Source organism: Myotis yumanensis, unplaced genomic scaffold, assembly GCF_028538775.1.
Source record: "Myotis yumanensis isolate MYYU_CA2020_CCGP unplaced genomic scaffold, mMyoYum1.0.hap1 SCAF_24, whole genome shotgun sequence".
Classification (NCBI taxonomy): domain Eukaryota; kingdom Metazoa; phylum Chordata; class Mammalia; order Chiroptera; family Vespertilionidae; genus Myotis; species Myotis yumanensis.
The window spans coordinates 6,715,280-6,743,113 of record NW_027223775.1 but is presented as its reverse complement, the minus strand read 5'-3'; the positions used below and the strand labels follow the sequence as shown (position 1 = coordinate 6,743,113).

The window sequence follows — 27,834 nt, the reverse complement described above, 5'->3', positions numbered from 1 at the left end:
CATCCCCGGAGGGCTGCCAGGCTTCCCAAGGGATGTCTGACTGTCAGCTTGGCCCGATCCCCCAGGGAGTGGGCCTAAGCCAGTAGGTAGACATCCTCCGAGGGGTCCCAGACTGCAAGAGGGCATAGTCCGGGCTGAGGGACCCCCGCCTCACCGAGTGCACAAATTTTTGTGCACCGGGCCTCTAGTAAGTATATAAGTTCTTTGGTTTATCTCTTCTCGATTCCCCAACCCCACATCAAGTTATGTCAGTCACTTAAATGTGGAATCTAATGAACAAAATGAATTGACCAACAATTAAGATCTGAAGCATGAAGGCAAGGAACAAGATTGACTTTTTAATGGATAAATATATATTCTTAGTTAGTTAACCTTTTTTTAGTAAAAATATGCACATGATTTGTTTTGGATATTTTTTTACAATTAAAATATAGTCTGGCTGGTGTTGCTCAGTGGATTGAGTGTCATCCCATGGACCAAGAGGTCTTTGGTTCAATTCCTGGTCAGGGCACATGCCCAGATTATGGTTTTCATCCCCAGTAGGGGTGTACAGAAGGCAGCCAATCAATGATGTTTTTCTCTTATCAATGTTTCTATCACCCTCTCCCTTCCTCTATCTAAAAATCAATAAAAACCTTTTTTTAAAATAACAATATAAAGTGTTTGTAATTAAATCTATTTCAGCTCTTCATTCCCTCTCTTCAAACGCAATTATATTTTACTAGAGGCCCGGTGCACAAAAATTTCTGCACTCGGGGGAGAGAGGGGGTCCCTCAGCCCATCCTGTGCCTTCTCACAGTCTGGGACCCCTCAGGAGATAATGACCTGCTGGCTTAGGCCTGCTCCTGGGTGGCGGAGGGCAGGCGCAATCCCTGAGTGCAGCCCCTGGTCGGGCTCAGAGCAGGGCCGATTGGGGAGTTGGGGCACCGCTCCCTGTCACACTCAGGGCAAGGCTGATGGGAAGGTTATGGCTCTACCCCGCCACACACAGAGCAGGGCCCGTGGGGGGGGGGGGGGGGGCGCCGCCCTCTATCACCCACAAAGCAGGGCCTATCAGGGGGTTGGGGCACCGCACCCTGTCACACACAGAGCTGCAGGGCGATCAGGGGGTTGTGAAGCGCTCCCCATCAGGAACAGAGCAGGGCTAATCAGGGGGTGGGGGCGCCTTGCCCTGTCATGAACAGAGCAGGGCAGATAGGGAGGTTGTGGCCCCGCCCCCTTCACACACAGAGCCGCAGGGCGATCAGGGGGTTTGGGCGCTGCCCTCTGTCATGCTGATCCCGGTGCTGGGAGGCATATTACCCTTTTACAATATAGGATAGAGGCCTGGTGCACGTGGTGGGGGGAGGAGGGGCTGGCTGGTTTGCCCTGAAGGGTGTTCTGGATCAGAGTGGGGGTCCCCACGGGGGTGCCTGGCCAGTCTGGCTAAGGGGCTGAGGGCCATTTTCAGGCTGGCAGGTGACTGAAGCTCCCAACTGCTCCTTTTTTTCTTTTTCTTTTTCTATTCTGGGCCAGCTTTAGCTCTGAGGCCTCGGCTGCTGAAAGTAGGTTTCTGGCCTTTACCTTCTGTATTTGATACATTGTTGCGGTCCGGCTGGCTGAAGCCCGGCTGACTCAAAGCCAGTTTCTAGGGTTTTGTTTAGCTTCTATATTTGCAACATAGTTGCTTAGAGTTGCAGCTGAGAGGCCGGCAAGTCAGGCGGGGACCGTTGGAGTCCGTCAGTCACTGGAGCAAGCAAGCCTCCCTGTTCGCTTCAGTGCATGGCTGCCGGCCGCCATCTTGGCTGACAACTGTTTGCTTAAGGATTTGCTGATTAGGCAATGGGAAGGATAGCGGTCGTATGCTAATTACCATGTTTCTCTTTTATTAGTGTAGATAAGTCCCTTCCTGATATTTGTGACTAATGGAGCCACATATATGATATAATTCTTTTTTATGCAAATTGAAGTATATTACTTTGCATCTCATTGCTGATGAAATATCTTATCCTTACAGGCATGTGATAACTTAAACTTGAGTGATCACCTATTAAGAGCAGTATTAAATCTCCTGAGAAGGGAAGTTGCAGAGCATGGCCGTCATTTACAACAGTATTTCAACCTGTTTGTAATGTATGCAAATTTAGGTAAGAGCTTTTTGTGTATTGTTTCATATTTATGTATTAAATGATGAGAGCATTTTATTTTTTATTGTGTTTTTATTGATTTTAGAGAGAGAGAAGGGAGAGGGAGAGAGAGAAAGAAACATCAGTGAGAGGGAGAATCATCTCTTTCGCTGCCTCCTGTATGCCCCCTACTTGGGATCAAGCCTGCAACCCAGGCATATACTTTGACTGGGAATCACACTATGATTTCTTGGTTCCTGGGTGAAGGCTCACCCATTGGTCCACCCCTCTTTGTCATGAAAGCATTTTAATGCAGTGATGACATTTTATTTTTTCTAATAGAAGCAGTATTCCATATTCATATTATTCAAAGCCATTTCAGTCCTAACCAGTGAGGCTCAGTTGGACATTTTGCAGTGTACCCAGAAGTTGCCGGTTTGATTCCCCCATAGGCACATTCCCAGGTAGGGTGCTCAATCCTTGGTAGGCAGTGTGCAGGAGGCAACTGATCAATAATTCCTTCTCATTACTGATGTTTCTGTCTGCCTCTCCCTCTCCCTTCCTCTTTCTCTAAAAATCAATCAACTATTCTTTTTTAAAAAAGGTTTGATCACTTTTTTAAAAATGCCATTATAGTTTTTCTGTATAACTTTTTGTTTTGTTTTTTTGTTGCTATTAATCCTCACCTGAGGATATTTTTTCCATTGGTTTTTCAGAGAGAGTAGAAGGGGTGGAAGGGAGGGGGAGAGAGACAGAGGAAAACAAGAGAGAGAATCATTGATGTAAGAGAAACATTGATATGAGAGAGCCTCTGGCATGCACCCCAACTGGGGATAAGGAGCAAACCCACAATCAAGGTATGTTCCCTTGACTGGGAATCGAACCTACAATCATTCAGTGTTAGGGTTGATGCTCTAACCACTGTACCTCACAGGCAAGGGCTTTCTATATAACATTTTTTAAAATATATTTTCATTGATTTTAGAGTGAAAGGGAGAGGGAGAGAGAGAGAAATATCAATGATGAGAATCATTGATTGGCTGCCTCCTGCACACCCCACCTGGGGATTGAGCCCGAAACCCAGGCATGTGCCCTTGGCCGGAATCGAACCTAGCACCCTTCAGTCCGCAGACCGACGCTCTATCCATTGAGCCAAATCATCTAGGGCAGTTTATATAACTTTTTAATGGTAATTTTCACCTGCTACTTTAAGATAATACACGTATCTCTGATAGTTTAATTATTTAAGGTCAGAAACTAACTCATTTTTTTACCTCTTCATTCTCATTTTAAGAACCTGATTTTCAGGTTATATGCCCTAGTCAGAATTAGAATTCCAAGGACTAAGAAAAGAAAAATGTATTTTCTCAAAATGGTTGTACATATCAGGTTTAAGAATCACTTCCTGCCGAAACCGGTTTGGCTCAGTGGATAGAGCGTTGGCCTGCGGACTGAAAGGTCCCAGGTTCGATTCCGGTCAAGGGCATGTACCTGGGTTGCGGGCACATCCCCAGTAGGAGATGTGCAGGAGGCAGCTGATCAATGTTTCTCTCTCATCGATGTTTCTAACTCTCTATCTCTCTCCCTTCCTCTCTGTAAAAAATCAATAAAATATATTTTTTAAAAAAAAAGAATCACTTCCTAAAGAAGTTGGCCTATCCAAAATGTTTTTTTGTTACAATAAAATAAATTTACAGGAGTGATAATATACATAAAATATTCACTAATAACTACATTTTTAAGATACTGTTTTTAGGGTAGCTTGCATCTATTCTTTCTACTCAGCGGTTCCAGATTCTTACCTAAGAAAATCATGCTGTGTTATTTTATTTTGTTTTATTGTGTGTTGATAATTTGTAAGTTTTTTGTCTTGTTCCCCAATCAGACTGCAAAATTTTTGTGACCAGAGCTTTGCACAGTAGCACCCAGTCACTACTTACTGAATAAATGCATTGATAATCAAGAATATACATCAGAAGTTTTCTCTTTTTTAAAAAAAAAAACAACATATTTTTTATTAATTTTAAAGAGGAAGCAGTAAGAGATAGAAGCATCAATTGGTGAGAGAGAATCATTGATTGGCTGCTCCTGCACACCCCCTACTGGGATCAAGCCTTCAGTTAGGGCAGTGGACGGCAAACTCATTAGTCAACAGAGCCAAATATCAACAGTACGATTGAAATTTCTTTTGAGAGCCAAATTTTTTAAACTTAAACTATATAGATAGGTACATTGTTATTAACTTAATTAGGGTACTCCTAAGCTGGCCTTTGCTAAAAACATCCTCAATCTGATTGAGAGACGTTCGCTGAGGTCGACCCCTTCCAACTCTCCCATCCACACTCGTCTTGTTGTACTTGTTTCGTCTATCTCCTTTCATTCATCCTCTCTATATGTCCAAACCATCTCAACATACCTTTCTCAATCCTCAACACTACATCTTCTTTCCCTCCACTACATTCCCTAAAATTAACTAAATAAAGTTTACTTAAAGTTTTAAGTCCTAGTTAAACTATAGATACGTTGAATAAAACTTGATATCATACTTAATAATGATATTATTTATTGATAAAATTAAATTCCTTACAATATCCGTAAAATTAAATCATGACAATGACTGACAAACACTAATGTGAACAATGGCCTTGCGTCTCCTTGGAAAGTTTGGGTAAGTCAGGTTTGTATGTTGTTTTTAATTTTAGGCACGATTCCAGGTTCTCATTAATAAGACGACTTTTCAATTTAATCTTGATAAGGTTCATGCTTGAAAATGATTGTTTGCATAAATATGTAGACACAAAAAGGAAAGAACTGCAAACGCTAGTTTTTTCAGTTGATTATATGAGTCAGGAATACTTTTCCAGGTGTTAAAAATCAACATATCTTCCTTCTACAGGTCTTTCAAAGCAGACCACTTGTGCTATGAACTAAGTTCACATTTGTTTTTCTCCAATATTTCTGTATCAGCACAAAGACGTTCAAATTTCGAGCTCCACAGTTCTTTGTTTTTTAAATCCTGCAATTGCATTTCAAAGTTGCCAATGTCAGTATTAAAGGGAGAAAAATGTAATTCTGTTACAGTAGCATTGAGAGGTTTTTTAACAAAGGCTATAACATCGCTTTGCTGTTTCTGAATTCTTGAAACCTGTTGAGAAAAGCTTCCCTCATATTTAAAAGTGTTGTTTTGAAATAGCAAATGTCAATATAACAATTATTTTCTTGGCGATGTTTCAACAGGCTTGGAAAGTGAATCAAAGTTTCTCTTTCTAACTCTTGAGCAAAAAGGATTTGTTTTCGAATGAAATAACTTCTAACATCGAAAAAATTGTGTTTTCTTTGCCCTGTAGTTTATGATTAAGTTGATTTAGATGAGACGTAACGTCTACCATGAAATAAAATTTTTGGATCCACCATTAACCCCCACCACCTTCTCACCAAGGCCTTTTTTTATTTCATGACAATCAGCAGGTATGTTTTTACCTGTCGCAACCTCATGCTCTATGAGGGACCTCACAAAAAAGTGTATCCTCTGCTCAGCCTTTGTCAATATCTTTAGCCATTCCTTTCAAGAACTTGTTTCAGTTTCTATGACATGATCTATTCTTAGTGAAGCCATGCTAGGGAGTCTTAAACTCTCACATTTTCATCCAAGTGACTCAGTAGTTTGCTCTCAATAAGGAGGGATTCTAACCTTACAAAAGCAGGTTACAAAGGACTTTCACAACCGCAGTTGCCTTTTTAGGAGATAACACTCAACTCTGTCTCAGGTTTATCCAAGTCCCTTTCTTTGTTTATCCATGCTACTTAGAGCAGTGGCCTCAGCCCTGGCTGCTCATGCAAACCATCTGAGGAGCTTTTAAAAAGCACAACAGGTGTCTGGACCTCATCCCCTACAAATTGAATCAAAACTCCTGTGAGTAGGGCCTGGGCACTGGGATTTTTGGTAGTTCCGTGGTGAAATGTGCAGCCAAGGCTGAGAGCTAATGCCTACAAGTGTCAATTAGAATTGTTTTGTTACCATCGCCTGAGCAAAAGGTTTTAGCAATATATTCCACTGAAATCCATCAGAATTTAACAAATGTTACTAATAATGATTTTGCATTTGCCTGTTGACTGACTGACTAACTCAACTCGTGCATGAGTCGCATGCACCTCCCCTGCACCGCGTCCCCCGTCGCCCTCTCCCTTCACCCGACCGACCAACACCCCCCACTTTTTCTAACGCCACTTCTTCAAAATAGACTTGCCCAGGCCAAAAACCGACTTCTGCGCATGGGTCAGGAAGTTTCAATCGCACTGTAATTGTGCACCCGCACGTAGTATTTTGTGGAAGAGCCACACTCAAGGGGCCAAAGAGCTGCATGTGGCTCACCGCGGTTTGCTGACCACTGAGTTAGGGCATGAGCCCTTGAGTGGTTCTCAACCTTCCTAGTGCCACGACCCTTTAATACAGTTCCTCATGTTGTGGTGACCCCCAACCATAAAATTATTTTTGTTGCTACTTCATAACTGTAATTTTGCTACTGTTATGAATTGTAATGTAAATATCTAATATACAGGATGTATTTTCATTGTTCGCAGCCACAGGTTGAGAACCGCTGCATGGGAATTAAACTGTGACCTCCTGGTTCATAGTTTGATGTTCAACCATTGAGCCACACCTGCTGGGCTACATCAGAAGTTTTCTTACATTTTCAGTGTTCTTTTAAATCATTGTTTATTACAGTTGCCAAGAAATTGAATATCAGTGATTCAGATGTTAATGAATCAAACACTCAGAATTATTTTTTTGATATGTAATCTAGTTAAAAGTTTTGAAATATTAATATATATTGGTTTCATTTTTATGAGGAATTGATTTAGACTGAGTTAGACTGTTTTGATAGGTCAATGTTCAACCACTGACCACTCTGGCTGAGCTTGAATAACATTTTTTAAATCACAAATACTTTTTATTTGGAATTACGTTTTTATACTAGTGCATTCCTTTTAAAGTGTTATCTGTATTAATCAGCTATTAATCACTATCATTTATTTAATTAAAAGAAAATTCTACTTCCCTGTCTCTTATTTTCCTTTGTAGTTTATTTTCCTGTCTCTGAGATTCTGAGACACTTGTAGGAAGCACACAAACAAGCATAAATGAAATCATTTTCTAATTCCAATTTTTACTGTAAAATTCCCAAATTTAAATGTTTGTTGGGGTATTATTATTATTGACTAAAGGCCAGTGCACGAATTCAGGCTGTGAGGCTGCGGTGGACACAGAGGCTGGTCTCAACCCATTTTCTATGTCCCTGCCCAATCCTCCCACCGCAGCCCCTGGTCCCCTGTCTGCTGGCAGCCCGCTGCTCTTACCCACTATTTGCAACTGTTGACAGCACAGAGCTATTGGGGCTAGTGCCAGGAATAGATGTGAGAGGTGAATGCCAGCGCCAATTGCCCTTCGGGAGCAGGGGAAGGTGGAGAAGCCCTGAGGGGCAATCCGGGGCCAGCAGCTGCTGCTAGCAACCGCTGACAGCACTGAGCAGTCAGAACCAGCACTGGGTGCCGGAAGCAGGTGCGAGCGCCCAGTGGGGCATGCAGGAGCAAAGAATTTTCAGTAACCACCAGAGGCTCGCCCGGATGATAGCAACCGGCAACCCACCTTGGTCTGGCGCCCCCACTCACCTGCTTCATCATCACGCTGTGGCCGACGCCCACCATGTTCCACGTTCTGCTGCCTGCTGCCAATGCCCGCCATGTTCCAAGTGTGTCCCCTGGTGGTCAGTGCATGTCATAGCAACCAATTCGGTGGTTCCGCTGTTAGGTCTATTTGTATATTTGGGTTTTATATATGTAGATTTGAGAGAGAGGGGAAGGCAGAGGGAGAAACACCTATTCGCTGCCTCCCGCATATGACCCACTGAGGATAGACCCTGAAACCTGGATATGTTCTCTTACCAGGAATCAAACCAGCCATCTTTCTGTGCAAGTACTAAGGCCCACCAACTGTGCCTTCCAGCCAGTACTGAAACTGTTAAATTTTAATCACTACCAAAATCCTGTTTTGTCATTTTCATTTTATTTATTTTATTTATTTTTAATCCTCAGCTGAGGATATGTTTCATGGAATTAAGAGAGAGAAATATTAATGTGGTAGAGAAACATGAATTAGTTGTCTTCTGGATGCACCCAACCCGGTGACCAAACATACAACCTGAGAATTGAATCAGCCTCTCACTGGAATATGGGATGACACTTCCAACCAACTAAGTCAGGATTGTAGTTTTTATTTTAGATAGTGCTTGTTCACATATCACTCACTCTTGGTCCATAACATATTTTATATATATATATATATATATATATATATATCCAAAATGCTGTGTTCAACCATTCAGTTGACCAATCAGTTGCTATGATGTGCACTGACCTCCAAGGAGCAGACCCTCCAACAGGTAGGTTAGCTTGCTGCTGGGGTCTGGCCAATTAGGACTGCGCAAAATGGGTCAGACAAGCCCTGGAGCCCTCCCCTGGTCCCCTTTCCAACCAGCCAACCTACTGCAGTCCCTCCCCTGCCAACCAGCCTCCATCATCCAGAAGTAAGTATAATAATAAAAGTGTAATATGCTAATTAAACTCGACATCGTTTCGGACAAAGCCAGGGCTGTGAGGGAAGCCAAGGTCCTGGGTGCCAGAGGGAAGTCCGTGCCAGCAGCTAGAGGAAGGAAGGCCTACTCTTGCTTGAATTCGTGCATTGGGTCTCTAGTGCAATAATAAGGAGAGAGGGAATTCAAAGAGTGTCAAGAATGAGGGAGTATATAATTTTAAGAACTCTATTTTTAGCTTCAAACAAAAAATATTACAGCAAATTAAATGCTCATGAGGACTAGCAAAATCAGAAACGTGGAAATAACAAGTGTAGGATTTGGAGGTTCCCCCCCCCCCCCCTAAAAAAAGTTTTACTAGAGAGGGAAGAAACTAGCCATTTACAAAAGACTTTTCATTTCTCTTGAAATTTAGTTTCTATATATTATTAATTTATTTAGATGAGAGTTGCTATCTAGGCTTCAGTAGTCTCTTTAAGATGTCTTACACAGTGTGTCTTTTTCTTAAAGTTTAGTGTAATTGGAATTCCAAAATCAATTACTACTTCACAGTTAGAATTCATTAAATCAATGTATTTTCTATTCTATTTGCATTCTACTTGCATTTCTGCGGTAAAAACAAAGAGGATGAACTTTAATCATAAATATTATAGGTAGCCACATTAGATAGTATTTTTTATTAGGCAACACAATTGTTTTGTTTATTTTCCTTATACATTTTTCTTTTTCCTTTTTTTTAAAGGTATGGCAGAAAAGACACAGCTTCTGAAATTGAGTGTACCTGCTACCTTTATGCTAGTGTCTTTAGATGAAGGACCAGGTCCTCCAATTAAATATCAGCATGCTGAGTTAGGGAAGTTATATTCAGTAGTGTCTCAGCTTATCCGCTGTTGCAATGTCTCATCAAGGATGCAGTCTTCAATCAATGGTAAAGTTGAAGTTCTTTTTTTTCTTTTTAATTTATTTCAGAGAGGAGGGAGATGGAGAGAGAGAAACAGAAACAATTATTAGAAAGAATCATGGAGTGGCTGCCTCTGCGCAACCCTCACTGGGCATATGCCCCAACTGGGAATCGAACTTTGACCTCCTGGTACATAGGTCCACGCTCAACCACTAAGTTACCATGGCCACTGAATGTTCTGTTCTTCACAGTAGTTTAAAAACAATGCTATTCTTTAATTAAGACTACTTAATTAAAGTTCTGAAGGTTTATAAAATTATGAGTCTGAAGGTTCATGCTTTGGTGTTATATTTTTATAACATTTAGTTTAAATGACACCTTTTAAAGCTTATTCCTCCCTATTATGATAAATCCTTTATTTATGAGATGGTTAGTTTAATAATTTTTAAAATTTATGGTTTTGCTTTTTGGTGGGTTTTTTTTGTTCTTCATTGTCAGCATTTCTATTTTTTCATCTTATCAGTCTTATGTGTCTGAATCTCATCATTTTAAAAAATATTGTTTTATGGTTAGGAGATATTCTGATATCTTTTGAAGTAAAAATTCAGTAATATAATTTTATGAAGAAATCTTCTTATTTTTCATTGATGACAAATCTTTTATAGGTAATCCTCCTCTTCCAAATCCATTTGGTGACCCTAATTTATCACAGCCTATAATGCCAGTTCAGCAGAATGTGGCTGATATTTTATTTGTGAGAACAAGTTATGTGAAGAAAATTATTGAAGACTGCAGTAACTCAGAGGAGACCATCAAATTGCTTCGTTTTTGCTGCTGGGAGAATCCTCAGTTCTCATCTACTGTCATCAGTGAACTACTCTGGCAGGTTAGCAGAAAATAGATATTTATATTATCTGTAATTTGACTCATTAGTCCTTTATGTAACAAATTTAACCAAGTTTTATCTAATTTTAGGTTGCATATTCGAACACCTATGAACTTCATCCATACTTGGATCTACTTTTGCAGATTTTGTTGATTGAGGATTCCTGGCAGACTCACAGGTAGCTATGCGTTTTGCTATCAGAATATTACCTTTTTCTATGTTCTAGAAATAAATGAAATTGCTAGTAGCCAAATATATTTTTTACTTCTTGAAGCTCTGTTAAATGGTTTATCTTTAAAAAATATGAACAAAATGAAAGAAAAGTCTCACCTTCTCTTGCAATTTTATTTTTATTCTTATTCCCCTCCCCTTTTTTTTAAAGATCAGTTCTTTTCTACTGTGTTTGTTTCCTGTGTTTCTTTTTTAAAAAAATATATTTCATTGATTTTTCTTTTTTTTTTTTAAATATATTTTATTGATTTTTTACAGAGAGTAAGGGAGAGGGATAGAGAGTTAGAAACATCGATCAGCTGCCCCCTGCACACTCCCCACTGGGAATGCGCCTGCAACCAAGGTACATGCCCTTGACTGGAATCAAACCTGGACCCTTCAGTCCATAAGCCAACGCTCTATCCACTGAGCCAAACCAGTCAGGGCTATTTCATTGATTTCTTACAGAGACGAAGGGAGAGGGATAGGGAGTTAGAAACATCGATCAGCTGCCTCCTGCACACCTCCTATTGGGGATGTGCCCGCAGCCAAGGTACATGCCTTTGCCCGGAATCGAACCTGGGATCTTTAAGTCCGCAGGCCGACTGTCTGTCCACTGAGCCAACCTGGTTAGGGCTTATTTTTTTCTCTTAAAGCTCTAGTTTTATACTTACTACTTCATTTTTCCCCCACTTAATATTTTTCACTCTACTTTTTTATTAAGATAACTAGCATAGGCTTTTGACAAGTACTCAAGTTTTATTAATACCAGTTTAAGATACAGTAGATCCTTGAACAACATGGGTTTGAACTGGATGGGTCCACTTATATAAGGATTTTTTATTTTTCAGTACACACCTACATTACTGTAAATATATTTCTTTTTTATTTTCTTCTCTCTACCTTTTTTGTAAGAAAATAGTATACACTACATATAATGCACAAAATAAGTGTTTGTCAACTGTTTATATTACCAGTAAACTTACTACAACAGTTTTGGGGAATACAAAAGTTATATATGAATTTTTGTAATGCTCAGTCAGGGGTGGGTATATCTAGCCCCTGCATTCTTCAGGGGTTATCTTTACTTGTTTTTTTAACTAGTTATGCTAGATAACATTTAGTTACCTAAAACTAATCCCTAGCCCTAGCCAGTTTGGCTCAGTGGATAGAGCATCAATCTGCAAACTGAAAGGCCCCAGGTTCATTTCTGCTCAAGGGCACATGCCCAGGATGTGTGCTCAATCCTCAGTGGGGGACTTGCAGGAGGCAGCTGATCCATGATTCTTTCTCATCATGTATGTTTCTCTCTCTCTCTTCCTCTTCCTTTCTCTTCCTTCCTCTCCAAAATCGGTAAAAATATATTTTACTAAAATAAAACTAATCTCTAGAATGTTAACTCCTTTTATTAGTACATAAAGACTCAAGAATGATAACTTTTGCCCTAACCGGTTTGGCTCAGTGGATAGAGCCTCAGCCTGTGGACTGAAGAGTGCCAGGTTTGATTCCAGTCAAGGGCATATACCTTGGTTCCAAGTACATCCCCAGTAAGAGCTATACAGGAGGTAGCTGATCAATGTTTCTCTCTCATCGATGTTTCTAACTCTCTATCCCTCTCCCTTCCTCTCTGGAAAAAAATCAATAAAATATGTTTAAAAAAAAATAAAAAGAATGATAACTTTTGCCCTAACTGGTTTGGCTCAGTGGATAGAGTGTCCCTGGGGACTGAAGGGTCCCAGGTTCAATTCCAGCCAAGGGCATGTACTTGTTTGTGGGCTCAATCCCCAGTAGGGGTTGTGCAGGAGGCAGCGAATTGATGCTTCTTTCTCATCAATGTTTCTAACTCTTAATCTCTCTCCCTACCTTTCTGTAAAAATCAATTAAAAATACATATATTTTTTTAAAATTGTAACTTTTAGTTGCTTAGGCCTTCAAATTTCCTTTCAGAAATTCTCTGTGTTCTTTGTAGTAAACTCAGCCTAAAAATGATAATACAGAATTAGTTGCCAGATCTTCCTGTTAACTCACTTTTCTCCCCACAGGAATTATTTTATTATGGTTTATTTTAGGAAATATTGTCACAAATTGTTCATTGTAATAACCAAAGAAGAATCTAAAAATAAATATAGGGGGTTTTTATGTGTGGATTTTAATATATATACTAGTGGCCCGATGCATGAAATTGGTGCACGGGCGTGGGGGTTCCCTCAGCGTGCAAACTCTCCAATCGGGAACCCTTTGGGGGATGTCCGATGGCTAGTTCAGTCCCACACTAGCCTGATCTCGCCCCCAACTGCCCTCCCCTTTTGGCCTGGTTGCCCCCAACTGACCTCCCCTTTCAGCCTTATCTTGCCCACAACTGCCCTCCCCTCCCTGTCTGATTGCTCCTAACCCCCTGCTGGCCTGATCGCCCCTAACTGCCTCTGCCTCAGCCCCCACCACCATGGCTTTGTCCAGAAGGCTGTCGGACATCTGGAAGATGGCCGGTCGATCTGTTCTGATTAGTATATTACCCTTTTATTAGTATAGATAGATTATATTGGATAGGATTCTTAAATAGGGGTAAAATCCTTTTCAGCAGGAGGAAATGCTCTTAACAGACAAAAATACCTAATCCCTATATCTGGATGGATAGCCAGCCATATGCACTATACTGCCAAACCAGTCATGAAAAAATTGAACCGCTTTCTTACACCTTACACCAAATAGCTGTTGCCCTTAAGACCCTTTTCAGCCCCCACCTTAGGTTCTGCCTTAGCAGTTTCTATGCCAGTCAGAGTCAAAAGCTCCGCCTCCTAGGCAGCCATTGGCTCCTGGCACTTCACCCAGATTTGGTTCTGATTGGTCGGTTTCTATACCAGTCAGCATTTCTGGGCCTATCTCTGGGCCTGATCAGAGAGGCATGGCTGATCAGCAGCCCCCTCAGAGGCCCTAAGAGAAACACAGGCGAGAGTGCTGGCAAAGCCAGGAGAGAAAGAGAGGAGCAACAGCTAATCAACAGCTGCTATGGAGGCTGCAGATTAGACCCTGCCTCTCTCTTTGGGCCTGATCCGCACCCCACTTGGCAGTCAGTGCTGGGTCACCATGCCCGGAGCAGGGGCAGTCAGTGCTGGATCGCCACGGCAACCCAGCCCTGACTGCAGGACTGACTTCCAGTCAGTCCAGCCTTTGGTCTTTAAGGACCCTGAGTTTTTATATATTAGGATTTTTAGTCCTCACCCAAGGATTTGTTTTAATTGACAGAGAAAGAGAGAGAAGCATCAATAGGTTGCCTCCCATACATGCCCCAACCAGGGATAGAACCCACAACTTAGGTATTTGCCCAGACTGAAGATCAAACTGTCAACCTATTGGTGTATGAGACAAACTCTCCAATCAATTGAGCCACCATGGCCAGGACTAAACGTATGCCTTTTTATAAGTTTGTAAAATTCAATGCTTAAATTAAGATATATCATTACAATCTTAAATTTCACAGGGACTGAAAATGTTAGACTTCTTGAATTAATGTTTTCAAATAGTCATCTAATTCACCATCACATATTTCAAATAAGTCATTTAATGCTGTCAAAATTGCATTACCCAAAATCAGTTGCCATGAAACTTATAGTCATTTATTATTTAGAACCAATTTCAGTATAATGGAATAATTGGATATTTTATAATGAGTTTGTTTTAATCGAATGTTTTTTAAGAACTTCTAAGCATATATTGTTTGTTATGTAACTTTCTTATTATTCTTTAAACTGATTAATTACACCCTAGTCTTGTCTCAAGCAAATAATAATAAATATATCAATACTGGAATAATGGCCCTAACCGGTTTGGCTCAGTGGATAGAGCGTCGGCCTGCGGACTGAAGGGTCCCAGGTTCGATTCCGGTCAAGGGCATGTACCTTGGTTGTGGGCACATCCCCGGTGGGGAGCGTGCAGGAGGCAGCTGATCGATGTTTCTCTCTCATTGATGTTTCCAACTCTCTATCCCTCTCCCTTCCTCTCTGTAAAAAATCAATAAGATATATTTAAAAAAAAAAATACTGGAATAATGTAGAAAGTACTACACTTCTGTGAATAAACCAGTAAAATGTTGTTATTATGAGCCTAAACTTTAAATGTTTTGTACAATTAACATTTATTCAATAAACAGTATTTAAGAGATATTCACAAATCATTTGTATGTCAGGCATTTGTTATAGTCAACAGAACAAGACAGCAAAGAATATTTTTTTAATATATTTTTATTGATTTCAGAGAGGAAGGGAGAGGGAGAGAGAGATAGAAACATCAATGATGAGATAGAAACATAAATGATTGATTGGCTGCCTCCTGCATACCCCTACTTGGTATTGAGCCTGCAACCTGGGCATGTGACCTTGGCAGGAATTGAATCTGGGACTTTTTAGTCCACAGGCAGAGGCTCCATCCACTGAGCCAAACCAGTTAGGGCAGCAAAGACAATATTGATTACTAGAGGCCAGGTGTATGAAATTTGTGCACTGGGGGACAAGGGATCGCTCAGCCTGGCTTGTGCCCTCTTGCAGTTCAGGTCCCCTCGGGGGATGACTACCTGCTGGCAGTCAGATATCCCTCTCGCAGTCTGGGACCCCTCACTCCTTACCACCCACCACCAGCGTTGCACTTGCAAGCTGTGAGCCTGGCTTCTGGCTGAGTGGCGCTTGCCCTGTGGGAGCGCACTAACCAAAAGGGGACAGCTCCTGCATTGAGTGTCTGCCCCTGGGTTGTCAACATGCCTCGTAGCAGCCGGTCATTCTGCCATTCAGTCTATTTGCATATTAGGGTTTTATTTTATAGGAGGATAGTAGTATGCAAAAGCAGTTGACACTAATGGATATATGGCAAAAATGTTTAAAAATCACTATTATTTAAAACTGAAGAATAAAAATAGGATATATATTTTATATTAAAGTATATAGGATATATACTTTATACTTAAATTATTTTTAATATAAGTATTACTTATGCATGTTATTTTTTGTCTGAAATTATTAGACTTTGAAAAATTATTGAAATTGTTTTTTATACAAGGCTGACATTATGATTTGTATACTGAAAAAAATAACAACAACTTGTCTTTGATTTGGACTATAATGATATTCTATTAAGTAAAACAAATTGTGTTAAGAAATTTTTCTAGATATTTTCTGTCCAGGCATCTTTTGTCTCATAAATAATTTTTAAGTTGACTGTGAAGAAAAACAGGACATAATTACCTTTATAAAATGTTCAGGTTTGGGAAAAAAAAAAAACTGCCGAAACCGGTTTGGCTCAGTGGATAGACCGTCGGCCTGCGGACTGAGGGGTTCCGGGTTGGATTCCAGTCAAGGGCATGTGCCTGGGTTGCGGGCACATCCCCAGTAGGGGATGTGCAGGAGGTGGCTGATCGATGTTCCTCTCTCATCGATGTTTCTACCTCTCTATCTCTCTCCCTTCCTCTCTGTAAAAAATCAATAAAATATATTAAAAAAAAAAAAATGTTCAGGTTTGCCCTAACCGGTTTGGCTCAGTGGATAGAGCGTCAGTCTGCGGACTCAAGGGTCCCAGGTTTGATTCCGGTACCTTGGTTGCGGGCACATCCCCAATGGGGAGTGTGCAGTAGGCAGCTGATCAATGTTTCTCTCTCATCGATGTTTCTAACTCTCTATCCCTCTCCCTTCCTCTCTGTAAAAAAATCAATAAAATACATTTAAAAAAAATTTTTTAAATCATAATTCTCCCTGATTTAAAAAATAAAATAAAATGTTTAGATTTTAAATAAATAAATAAATAAATAAAATGTTCAGGTTTGGTTAAAGCTAAATGAAATTATTGGTTACTAGAGGCCTGGTGCATGAAATGCATGCACGGGTAGGGTCCTTAGGTGTGGCCGGCAATCAGGGCCAATCTATAGGGCAATCAGGGGTCCACCACTGGCACCTGCCTTGGCTGGCCTGGTGCCACCCACTTGCCAGCCCCACTGCCGTCACTGGTCGCCTCCCTCAGCGGGGCAACCGGTGGGGCGGATGGGGAGGGGACCCTGCTGGCAATGGCCTTGGCTGGCCTGTGACCTGTAGGCTGGGGGCAGCCCCCGTGTTGTGCGTCTGTCCTCTGGTGGTCATTGTGTGGCATAGCAACCTATTGTTCCACCAATCATTCCACTGTACAGTCAATCTGAGTATAAAGCTTCTATTATATAGGACTAGAGGCCCGGTGCACAAAAATTTGTGCACTCGGGGGGAGGGGGTCCCTCAGCCCGGCCTGTGCCCTCTCACAGTCTGGGACCCCTCGGGAGATAACGACCTGCTGGCTTAGGCCTTCTCCCGGGTGGCAGAGGGCAGGGCCAATCCCTTGGTGCAGCCCCTGGTCGGGCTCAGAGCAGGGCCGATTGGGGAGTTGGAGCACCGCCCCCTGTCACGCACAGAGCAGGGTGGATTGGGAGGTTGTGATGCCACCCTCAGTCCCGCTCAGGGTAGGGCCGATTGGGGGGTTGGGGCACTGCCCCCTGTCACACTCAAGGCAGGGTCGATGGGGAGGTTGCAGCGCCACCCCCTGTCACACACAGTGCAGAGCCAATCAGGGGCTTGGGGCGCTGCCCTCTGTCACGCACAAAGCAGGGCCCATCAGGGGGGTTGGGGCTCCATACCCTGTCACACACAGAGCAGGGCGGATCAGGGGGTTGAGGAGCTCCCCCCTGTCACACACAGAGCAGGGCGAATCAGGGGGTTGGGGCGCTGCCCCCTGTCATGCACAGAGCAGGGCCCATCAGGGGGGATGGGGCGCCGCCACTGTCACACACACAGCAGGGCCGTTGGGGAGGTTATGGCTCTACCCGTCACACACAGAGCAGGGCCCGTCGGGGGTAGGGGGTTGGGGCGCCACACCCTGTCACACACAGCCGCAGGGCTGATCAGGGGGTTGGGGAGCTCCCCCCTATCAGGCACAGAACAGGGCTGATCAGAGGGTTGGGGTGCCTTCCCCTGTCATGAACAGAGCAGGGCGGATAGGGAGGTTGTGGCCCAGGCCCCTGTCACACACAGAGCCGCAGGGTGATTAGGGGGTTTGGGCGCTGCCCCCTGTCACGCTGATCCCAGTGCCGGGAGGCATATTACCCTTTTACTATATAGGATAGAGGCCTGATGCATGGGTAGGGGCTGGCTGGTTTGCCCTGAAGGGTGTCCTGGATCAGGGTGGGGGTCCCCACTGGGGTGCCTGGCCAGCCTGGATGAGGGGATGATGGCTGTTTGCAGCTGGTCACATATCCTTCAGGGTGGGGGTCCCCACTGGGGTGCCTGGCCAGTTTGGGTGAGGGGATGATAGCTGTTTGTAGCTGGTCACACACCCTTCAGGGTGGGGGTCCCCACTGGGGTGCCTGGCCAGTCTGGGTGAGGAGCTGAGGGCTGTTTTCAGGCTGGTGGGTGACTGAAGCTCCCAACCGCTCCTTTTTTCTTTTTTTTTTTATCCTGGGCCAACGCCTCTGCTGCTGAAAGCAGGTATCTGGTTTGTTTCGGTTCTATAATCATCTCCAGCTCTGAGATCCCTGCCGGCTGAAAGCTGGTTTCTGGGGTTTTATTTAGCTTCTATATTTGTTACAATGTTTCAAACTGCCAGCTCAGAGGCCGGCAAGGCAGGAGGGGAACGTTGGAGTCCTCCTTCACTGAAGCATGCAAGCCTCATGTTCTCTTCCAACTACCTGGCTGCCGGCCGCCATCTTGGCTGGCAGTTAATTTGCATATCGCCCTGATTAGCCAATGGGAAGGGTAGCGGATGTACGGCTAATTACCTTGTTTCTCTTTTATTAGATAGGATTAGCAAAATCAGCCAAATTATACTGTTGCCAGTGAAAATAGCTTTACCTACCCCTATGTATTCTAGTAATTAGTATTCAAGTTAATTTTGTACTGCCAAATTATAGGACTACCATGGTCATTAGAACCTTACTCTACAAATGCAATCTTAAAAAATGATAACTCAAATTATTCTCAACTGAAGCAGTCATGAAATCAGTTGTAGTTTAATTTAATTTAAAATCATGTAATATTGGTAAACTTAATTCACATTTAGTAATGCATTTAAATTATGATATAGCAAAATTATTTTGTATTAATAGTAATTTTTTAAGATTGCTGATTTTTGGGTCAAACTGTTAGCCAGTTCTCCATTTTGCTATTTCTGACATCCATAAGCTGTTTGACTTCTGTAATTGATTTCTCATCTATTAAATGAATTTATGAATGCTGCCTTCTTGGATAATTAACTCTAGAGTTAAATAGAGTAGATGATTAAATCAAAACATGTATTGAATGGCAGACAATAGTCACTACAATGTTAATCCTAGACATTACAAAATTTTATATCTGGTTCTTTTTTAGAATTCATAATGCACTTAAAGGAATTCCAGATGATCGAGATGGTTTATTTGATACAATCCAGCGTTCTAAAAATCACTATCAAAAAAGAGCATACCAATGCATAAAATGTATGGTAGCTCTCTTTAACAATTGTTCAGTTGGTTACCAAATATTACAGGTGAGAATTATTTCTTATAATTTTGTTACAATCTAAATCATAATTAATGACTGCTTTAAAAGAAATTCTGAAAAATTAGTATTTTAAGTTAACATAGTAAATTATTCCAAATTCTTTTACATAATTGTTTTTGTTTTGTTTGTTTGTTTGTTTGTTTGTTTTAAGAGTAATGGAGATCTTAAAAGAAAGTGGACGTGGGCAGTGGAATGGCTTGGAGATGAACTCGAAAGAAGACCATATACTGGCAATCTTCAATACGCTTACAATAATTGGTCTCTTCCAGTACAAAGCAATGAGACATCAAATGATTATTTCTTAGAGAGATCACATAGTGCTAGGATAACACTTGCAAAAGCTTGTGAACTCTGTCCAAAAGAGGTAAAAAAAAAAAAAAGCCACTAGTAGGCAGCAGGTAGAAATGGAAAAAAGAAGTTTTTTAACTTATAGTCCAGTGTTTATTGTGTAAATTATGTTTGTGTTATCATTTTATTGATTGTAATGGTTACCGTTGATTGGTTTGTTCTTAAGTAATCAAAGGATCTTGTTAACTCTAGTTATTTTGAACAAGTACCTATGAAATTGTCTAAAAATTATACATCTAGGAATCTGAGTTTTTTTCTCTTATTGTAAACTAGAGGCCCGGTGCATGAAACTCGTGCACAGGGGCTCGGGGGAGAGGGGGTCCTCCTCAGCATGGCCTGCACCCTCTCCAATCCAGGACCCCTCGGGGGCTGTCCGACTGCCGGTTTAGGCCCGATCCCAGGGATCGCCCCCTACACCCTCCCTTGCCAACCTGATTACCCCCTAACTGCCATCCCCTGCTGGCCTGATTGCCCCAAACTGCCTTCACCTGCCGGCCTGATCTCCCCGAATGCCCTCCCCTGCCATACAGATCACCCCTAACTGTTCTCCCCTTCTGGCCTGATCGCCCCTAACTGCCTCTGCCTTGGTGTCTGCCACTGTGGCTTTGTCCAGAAGATGTCTGGTCTAATTAGCATATTACCCTTTTATTAATATAGATTATTTTATCTACAGTAAATGGTAAGTATTAAAGAGGTCAGCTTTGTGGATTCTTCCCAAATTTATCTCAAAATAAGGAGATTAAGAATCCATTTAAAGTTGCAACTCCTATAAGTAATCAAATGAAGCTTGATTACTATAGCTGTTCGGGTCTGGCCTGGTGTGGTGAGGCAAGGCGAGGCGAGGCTCTTTGGGGTTAGCCTAGCCCAGAAGGGTCATGGTTATCTCTCTAAAGTAATTAAATGAAGTAAAATATTCCTTAACAGAGCACAAGACTCTGTGACCCTAAAAAATAATTCAAGTTCCTTTCATAATCAAATTCTTAATCTCTTTTTATATTTAAAATTAGGAGCCAGATGATCAAGATGCCACTGATGAGCATGAGTCATCTCTACCAGAAGATGTCCCATTATATCCTAATTCATCTGGATCTCACTCTCAACAGGTAAATAGTAGTTTGTTTCATTTTTATTTATCCCTAAACAAAGTTAGGGTTTCTTTAAAAGTATTTAACTCTTTTTTATATATATTTTAACTTATTAGCTATGCCTATCCTATATAATAAAACCCTAATATGCAAATTGACCAAATGGCAGAATGACTGGTCACTATGACACGCGTTGAACATCTGCCCGCTGAGAGGGAGATGACCAGTGGAGGCAGGGCCGGTGGGTGGTGCCAGGCCACCACCCAAGGCAGGTGCCAGCAGGGACCTCCCCATCTTCCCGCCTGCCAGTCATCCCGCAGAGGAAGGCAGGGGGCAGGGCTGGCCAGCAGGCAGTACTAGGCTGCCAGCCAAGGTTGGTGCCAATGGGGGCCCCCTGATGGCCCCACCCACTGGTCACCTCATAGATGGGTCCTGATGGCCAGCCAGGCCCAGAGACCCTACTCTATATATTGGAAACAGACTCTTAGATTTAAAAATTAATACCTGGCAAGGTTACTCTAAAACAAGATAGTGCAGCAATGACATGCATGGATTCTGACTTTTTGGCACCATTGCTGATTCTGATACTTACAACTTTGTGACAAAGCTAATTACTTAACTTCTCTCTGCTTCAGTTTTTCCACCCATAAGATGAGGAAAATGGTACTATTGCCTCAGAAGGGTCATGTTATGTACTACTTTTTTATAATTAGGGCAAAAAAATGTAACTGCCCATAGAACATCAAGATGCCTTTCACCTGTATACAAAATATGGTCACTGGTGCATGCAGCATTCCAGATTTCGAGAGGGATGTCTGGCCCCAAGGGTGCAGGTGGGGCTGAGGAGACCCCCCACCCCTGTGCACGGGGTCTCTAGTAAAGTAATAATGTGATTATCTAAATAGCGTAGACAAATGATCAAAAAGTAGTGGTTAAGGTGGGGTTATGTTGAAGCATGTTTGACCTACCCCTATGATATTATTTTTGTCAACCAAGGGCTAAGAGTTGTAGTTAATAAAAATATATTTCATCCTATATAATAAAAGGCTAATATACACATTGTACCCTTGATCGAGAGTTCAACCTGGAGTTCAACCAGGAGTTCAACCAGGGGGCGGGGCTGGTCCACCAACCACTCACAGCCCCTCCCCTGGCGAGCCCTGCCGCTGATTGGCCCTCCTCACCCCAATCGGTGGTGGAGCTGGCCAGCCAACTGCTCACACCCCTTCCCTCCAGCCGGCCCAGCCCCATCAGCCCCTATTGGGGCAGGCCAGTCAGACCCCACCCATGCACAAATTCGTGCACCGGGCCTCTAGTAGTAACCTAAAACTAATTATTAAATGTTAACAAACATACCTTGCTTTTGCTGCAATATTTAGTTGTAAAAAAAATTAATCAAAAATTTGATTTTATAATAGTTCACTTGAAAAAATAACATGAAATAGATAATGAAATTTTCATTCAAAAACAAAATTTTTAGGGAAAAATTTCTGAGATTTTTTTTGAGTTTATACCTCAAAATGTCACTAATTTGGATCTTTTAAGGTGATGATTCTTAAATTGAATGTGCCACAGAATCACCTAAAGGCACTTGTTAAAAACAGATTGCTGAGTACCCCTTCCCCACATTATTTAATTCAGTAGGTGTGGACGTGGGGTGCAAGAGTTTACATATCTAACAAATTCCTAAGTGATGCTGTTGCTGATGGTGTAGGGACCATACTTGGGAAATCAATGTCTTAGAAGAGCAGTTGGAAATAAGCACTCTTAAAACACTCTTGATGAAGGTTAAATCAACCTTAAAGATTTGTTTGCTTTTTTTTGTTCAAATACTATCGTTCGGTACTTAACTTTCTTTACAAAATGAGAATTGATATATAAATTATTTTAGAACTACTACATGAGTTTTTTAAAATATAAATCCCTAGAAATAAGAGATATACCTACTTTCAGAAAAATTTTAGTCTGTGATTTTTAATTTTAATGTGTGAAAAGTTTGACATGGAGATCTCTTTTACCCCCCAGAATAATTATGTGCATGGACAGCCATATACAGGGCCAGCAGCACATCACTTGAACAAACATCAGAAAAGTGACCAGCGAACACAAAGTGATGAAGGCAATGAAGATGTTTCCTCATCTCAAATGAGGGATCAGTGAAATGTCCATAACTGGTTCCATTAAAATCATGCACTCAGGCCTTACATTCCAAACTTTTTCTGTGTAACTAGTATCTAAAACAATTAGACAAATTGTTCAACGTGAATTGGATAGTCTATTCACTATCTCATTTGCAAAAATTTGCTGTCAATATATAAGCCACCTGCAGGAGAAAGTATATAGTGTTTTATAATTAGTGGTTGATAATATATAAATGGCAAAGGGGTATATAGTATATATTAATGTTTAACTTAATTCTTATGCTAAAATTTTTTTGATGGAATGACTGACAAATACAAAAAATGATTTTCTTGCGTCTACTGAATTCTGCAACCAGTATTGTCTGCTTCATGGCAGTTCAATCAATCCTTTACCAAAAAAATAAATAAATAAAAAGGTAACATAAGAGAGTGTATCCACATCACTCACACAGATAATGTGGAAAAATTTAACATGGCTTCACACTAAGTTTGTGTAGCCAATGAAGACAAAATTACCTGAATGATAGCAGTTTCCCAAAAGTGATAGCTATATTGCCCAATATTCAATAGTTATTGATATATAAATTATTTTATAACTATTCTATGATTTTTTTAAAATATAAATCTTCTTGATTTCTCATAACAAGAGTAAATAAAAAGCAAGGGGGAAATGTGACCAACAAGCACTTTTTATTTACACATATAATCTTCATACTTAATGGTTGACAATTCAGTCTCTAATGGAAAAAAGGATGTGAATGTATTGGTAATAGTTAATAGGAATTTTAAGGTTTAAAATAAATATGCAAAATTTTGCTATGCCAGAATATATAAAGCATAATAGAAGATCGTATTTGGTGTGCTTATTTTATCTTCTGATACAGTTTATTAGATGAAGTTTCTAAAGTTTTGCTTCTACTGGAGTCTGGTGAAGTGAATATCATCAGAATCCCACCATGGTGCCATAGCACTAAGATGTCTGCCTGATTTTCTAATCAGTCACATTTTTCCTTGAAAGAAAGAATTGTCCCAATTCCTTTTCCATTCAAAACTTACTGTTGTGGGGTTTAATTAAAATATGAATTTCTACCTTGTTAATATAATTCTGAAGTAGTATTTTAGAAAAAATCATTTGTTTCAGGATTCTAAGAAATTCATGAGTTAATACCATATTTAAAAAAGAATTGGTAACTTTTGAATGTGTGTAATATTTTAGAACTTGATTCAAACCCAAATGTCCCTGCAAAGAGGCCTGTCCTAAATATTTTGCTGTTTTATTATATAGAAATTATTTTGCTGAATTCACAGATAGAATTTGATTTATGAAGAATTTGTCATATGGTGCTTTTGTTTCCTGTTATCTTTTGTTTTGTTCTTAAAGATTGCACTTTAAAATTAATTCTTTGTCATACCTTGTCATGAATTCAACATTTGTGACACATTGAGGTTTTGTGCTAAACCTATTTGCCTTTTACCCTTTATTACAAAGATTTACAGAAAAGACAAAAGAGTATTAGCACCTTAAAATTTTCTTATACTTTGGGTACATTTTTATAAAAAGTCAATTATTTATTTACTTATTTAATTAAATCGTTGTTTTTGAAAGTATTATATATGACCCTCTTTTCACCCCTTGACCTCTTCCAGCTGGCTTCCACCCCCTATACCCTTCATGATCCTTGTCTGGGTCCAAGGGTTATTCATATACACATACAAGTTCTTTGGTTGATCTCTTTTCACCCACCCACCCTACCCCACCTTCCCTTTCAGATTGGACAGTTCCATGCTTCCATTTTTCTGGATCTATTTTGTTCATCAGTTTATTTTGTTAATTAGATTCCACATATGAGTGTGATCATGTGATACATGATGTCTTTCTCTGACTAGCTTATTTCACTTAGCATAATACTCTCCAGGTCCTTCATGCTGTCCCAAAGGATAAGAGATCCTTCTTTTTTACTGCTGCATAGTATTCCCAGTTAGTGTCCCAATTAGATTAGAGGAGTGACTTCCCTGGAGGCAGGTGTGTTGCCCCTGTCTAAAGTCCTTCTGTCCACCATACTTAATTTAAATTAAGCTAAGGGAAATATTCTGACATTTCCCCATAAGAAATTGTGGGCTGTGCTCGCTTCGGCAGCACATATACTAAAATTGGAACGATATAGAAAAGATTAGCATGGCCCCTGCGCACGCAAAAAAAAAAAGATGACACGAAAATTTGTGAAACGTTCCACATTTAGAAAAAAAATAAAGAAATTGTGGGCTTTCTTTGTCTGAATAGTTTGGGGAGAAAAGGGAAAATAGTTTCCAGCGAAATTGATATCCTGTCCATGTTTATTGACTTAATCATAAATCCAAACCCTTAGGTCTCATTTCAGAAGATGGTGATGCAGATGGCTTCTAAAGTAAGGCCTATATTGTGTGAGGAAGCAATTCAGTCAGTAAGGACATAGATATATGTTCTAGGAACAGAAACTTAAAACACAGAGGTTAATGCACACAGCAAATCATCAATCAGTTGTAAAGATTTCCCTATTCAAAACTTTTGCTGGAATGAAAGCATTAAATTAGTTAGAACATCTCTGGCGATGTCATCAGATGCTGAGGGAAATTTTCTAACATTTCCCCCCTGAAATCTGTATGCTATACATAGACATAGCCTTAAAAATACACTTGGAAGACAGCTGTAATGGAGTTTAATATCTATAGTTGGGTATTGTGATTTCCATTGAAACACAATTTTGTTTTTTTCTTGAGAGCTTGTTTGGAGGTTCTAGCAGGGGAGCGCAGCTACTCGTATACCCTTGACCGAGGACCGGTCCTCGGGGGGGAAGGTCGTCCTCTTCAACCAAGCGCGCAGCTTCGGGAGGGACGCACATGGATCGGTGAGGGAGGAGGGGGACACCCGCCTAGCCAGCCAGATCAGCCGAATCAACCCTGGCGATCAATGGGGTGACAGATGTCGCAGCCAGATCGCCCTCACATCCATTGTTTTTTTCCTAAGATTATCCTCACATTTAAGGAGACTATTAAATCCAGTTTTAGTTAGGCTTGGTTATTCACATAACCACAAGAGTAGTAATTGATCAAGTGGATTGCACAGGTTTTCTCAAATTTACTTGGCTAGAATTTCATTCACAAGGAATTCTTAGGTTGAGCTCTAGTGAGCAATCAGGCCCTCAAGTCAGAGAAGCCAAGGCCACAGTTAACCATCAGGCTGTGCCTAGACTACCTATAGGTTTGGGTCATGTCCTTAAGTCCTTGAGGCATCAACGGTGTCTTTCGGTTCCTTTCTTATCATCTATAAGGAAGGCAATCTTCATTCCTTCCCTGGAAAGATTGTCATGAACCACATGACCAAGCAAGACATCAGGTCATTTTTGCAATTGGCTCTGAGAGTCCATCTCAGTTCCTCAAGGCTTTTTGGCAACATCCAGAATCCAGGTATGTCTTAGACATCATGTTGTCTTACTGGATTTTTGCAAAGAAATGTATTGTCATGAATCATTTATATATACACTAGAAGCCCTTTGCACAAAATTCATGCACAGGGTGGTGGGGAGTGCTGTCCCTTAGCACAGCCTGCACACTCTCCAATCTGGGACCCCTCGGGGCAGTCGGACATCCCTCTCACAATCCAGGACTGCTTGCTCCTAACCACTCGCCTGCCTGATTGCCCCTAACTGCTTCTGCCTGTCAGCCCAATCAACCCAACTGCCCTCCCCTGCAGGCCTGATCTTGCCCACAACTGCCTTCCCTGCAGGCCTAATGGCCACCAACTGCCCTCCCCTGCCAGCCCATTTGCCCTCAACTACCCTCCTCTGCCAGCCCAATCTCCATCCACTGCTCTCTCCTCGAGGCCCAATCGCCCCCAACTGCACTCGACTGCTGGCCTGATCCCCTACAACTTCCCTGCCCTGCCCACCATCTTGTGGCACCATCTTGTGATGAAGTGAGGGCGTAAGGGCCACCTAGGCTTTTATTAGTATAAATGTAAATGTGAGTGTGTGTGTGTGTGTGTATGTTTATATTCATATTCATATTTATATTTATTGATTTCAGAGAGGAAGGGAGAGAGAGAGAAACATCAATGATAAGAAAGAATCATTGATCTCCTGCCTCCTGCACTCCACCTACTGGGGATAGAGCCCACAACCCGAGCGTGTGCCCTTGACCAGAATTTAACCTAGGACCCTTCAGTCCACAGGCCTATGCTCTATTCACTGAGCCAAACTAGCTTGGACATGATTCACTTATTAAGAATTGCCAGATTATGGAGGGATCAAGTAGAGAGAAAAGGTAAAAGTGAACAATTCTAATTGTTCCCTAGATTGGCAAACATTTTATAATTTTTAGAAACATAGGATTCTTTATTGGCAAACACATTTACACTTTAAGAGACATACTTCTGTAAAGATAGGTATACTAGGATAGTAAAATTCTATGCTTGTTGGTACTGATGGTGGCGGTGGATGGTGATGAATGTTGGTGGTGGTGAGTGGTGATGGTGATGTGTTTCTGTATAAAGACATCGTATTTAATATATGTTTTTTTAAATATATTTTATTGATTTTTACAGAGAGGTATAGTTAGAAACATTGATAAGAGATAAATATCAATCAACTGCCTTCTGCACATCCCAATGTGCCCACAACCCAGGTACATGCTCTTGACTGGAATCAGACCTGAGACCCTTCATCCGCAGGCCAATGCTCTGTCCACTGAGCCAAACCGGTTAGGGCTAATGTATGTTCTTTTTTTTTTTTTTACAGAGAGGAAGGGAGAGGGACAGAGAGTTAGAAACATCGATGAGAGAGAAACATCGATCAGCTGCCTCCTGCACACCTCCCACTGGAGATGTGCCTGTAACCAAGGTACCTGCCCTTGACCAGAATCGAACCTGGGACCTTTCAGTCCACAGGCTGACGGTCTATCTACTGAGCCACCCAGGTCAGGGCTAATATATGTTCTTGATTAACATTAAACTCAAGTCCAACAGCACTATAACTCATACCTAACTGATTCTTATCT

At 41.3% G+C, this 27,834-nt stretch overlaps 1 protein-coding gene and 1 pseudogene across 3 annotated transcripts in view; both read left to right on the top strand.

The window, feature by feature from the left end:
* Positions 1-22,866, top strand: part of LOC139000635 (ubiquitin carboxyl-terminal hydrolase 9X) — a 272,439-nt gene extending 249,573 nt beyond the window's left edge. For all 3 annotated transcript variants that reach the window (XM_070402776.1, XM_070402777.1, XM_070402775.1), the window contains 8 exons: positions 1,997-2,126; positions 9,438-9,623; positions 10,262-10,482; positions 10,572-10,660; positions 19,059-19,215; positions 19,381-19,593; positions 20,585-20,680; positions 22,688-22,866. In XM_070402776.1, the coding sequence (XP_070258877.1) occupies positions 1,997-2,126; positions 9,438-9,623; positions 10,262-10,482; positions 10,572-10,660; positions 19,059-19,215; positions 19,381-19,593; positions 20,585-20,680; positions 22,688-22,822 (1,227 nt within the window). In that variant the 3' untranslated portion in view covers positions 22,823-22,866. The remainder of the gene's footprint in view (positions 1-1,996; positions 2,127-9,437; positions 9,624-10,261; positions 10,483-10,571; positions 10,661-19,058; positions 19,216-19,380; positions 19,594-20,584; positions 20,681-22,687) is intronic.
* Positions 22,867-24,924: 2,058 nt separating this feature from the next.
* Positions 24,925-25,025, top strand: LOC139000690 (U6 spliceosomal RNA; annotated as a pseudogene).
* Positions 25,026-27,834: the final 2,809 nt, after the last annotated feature.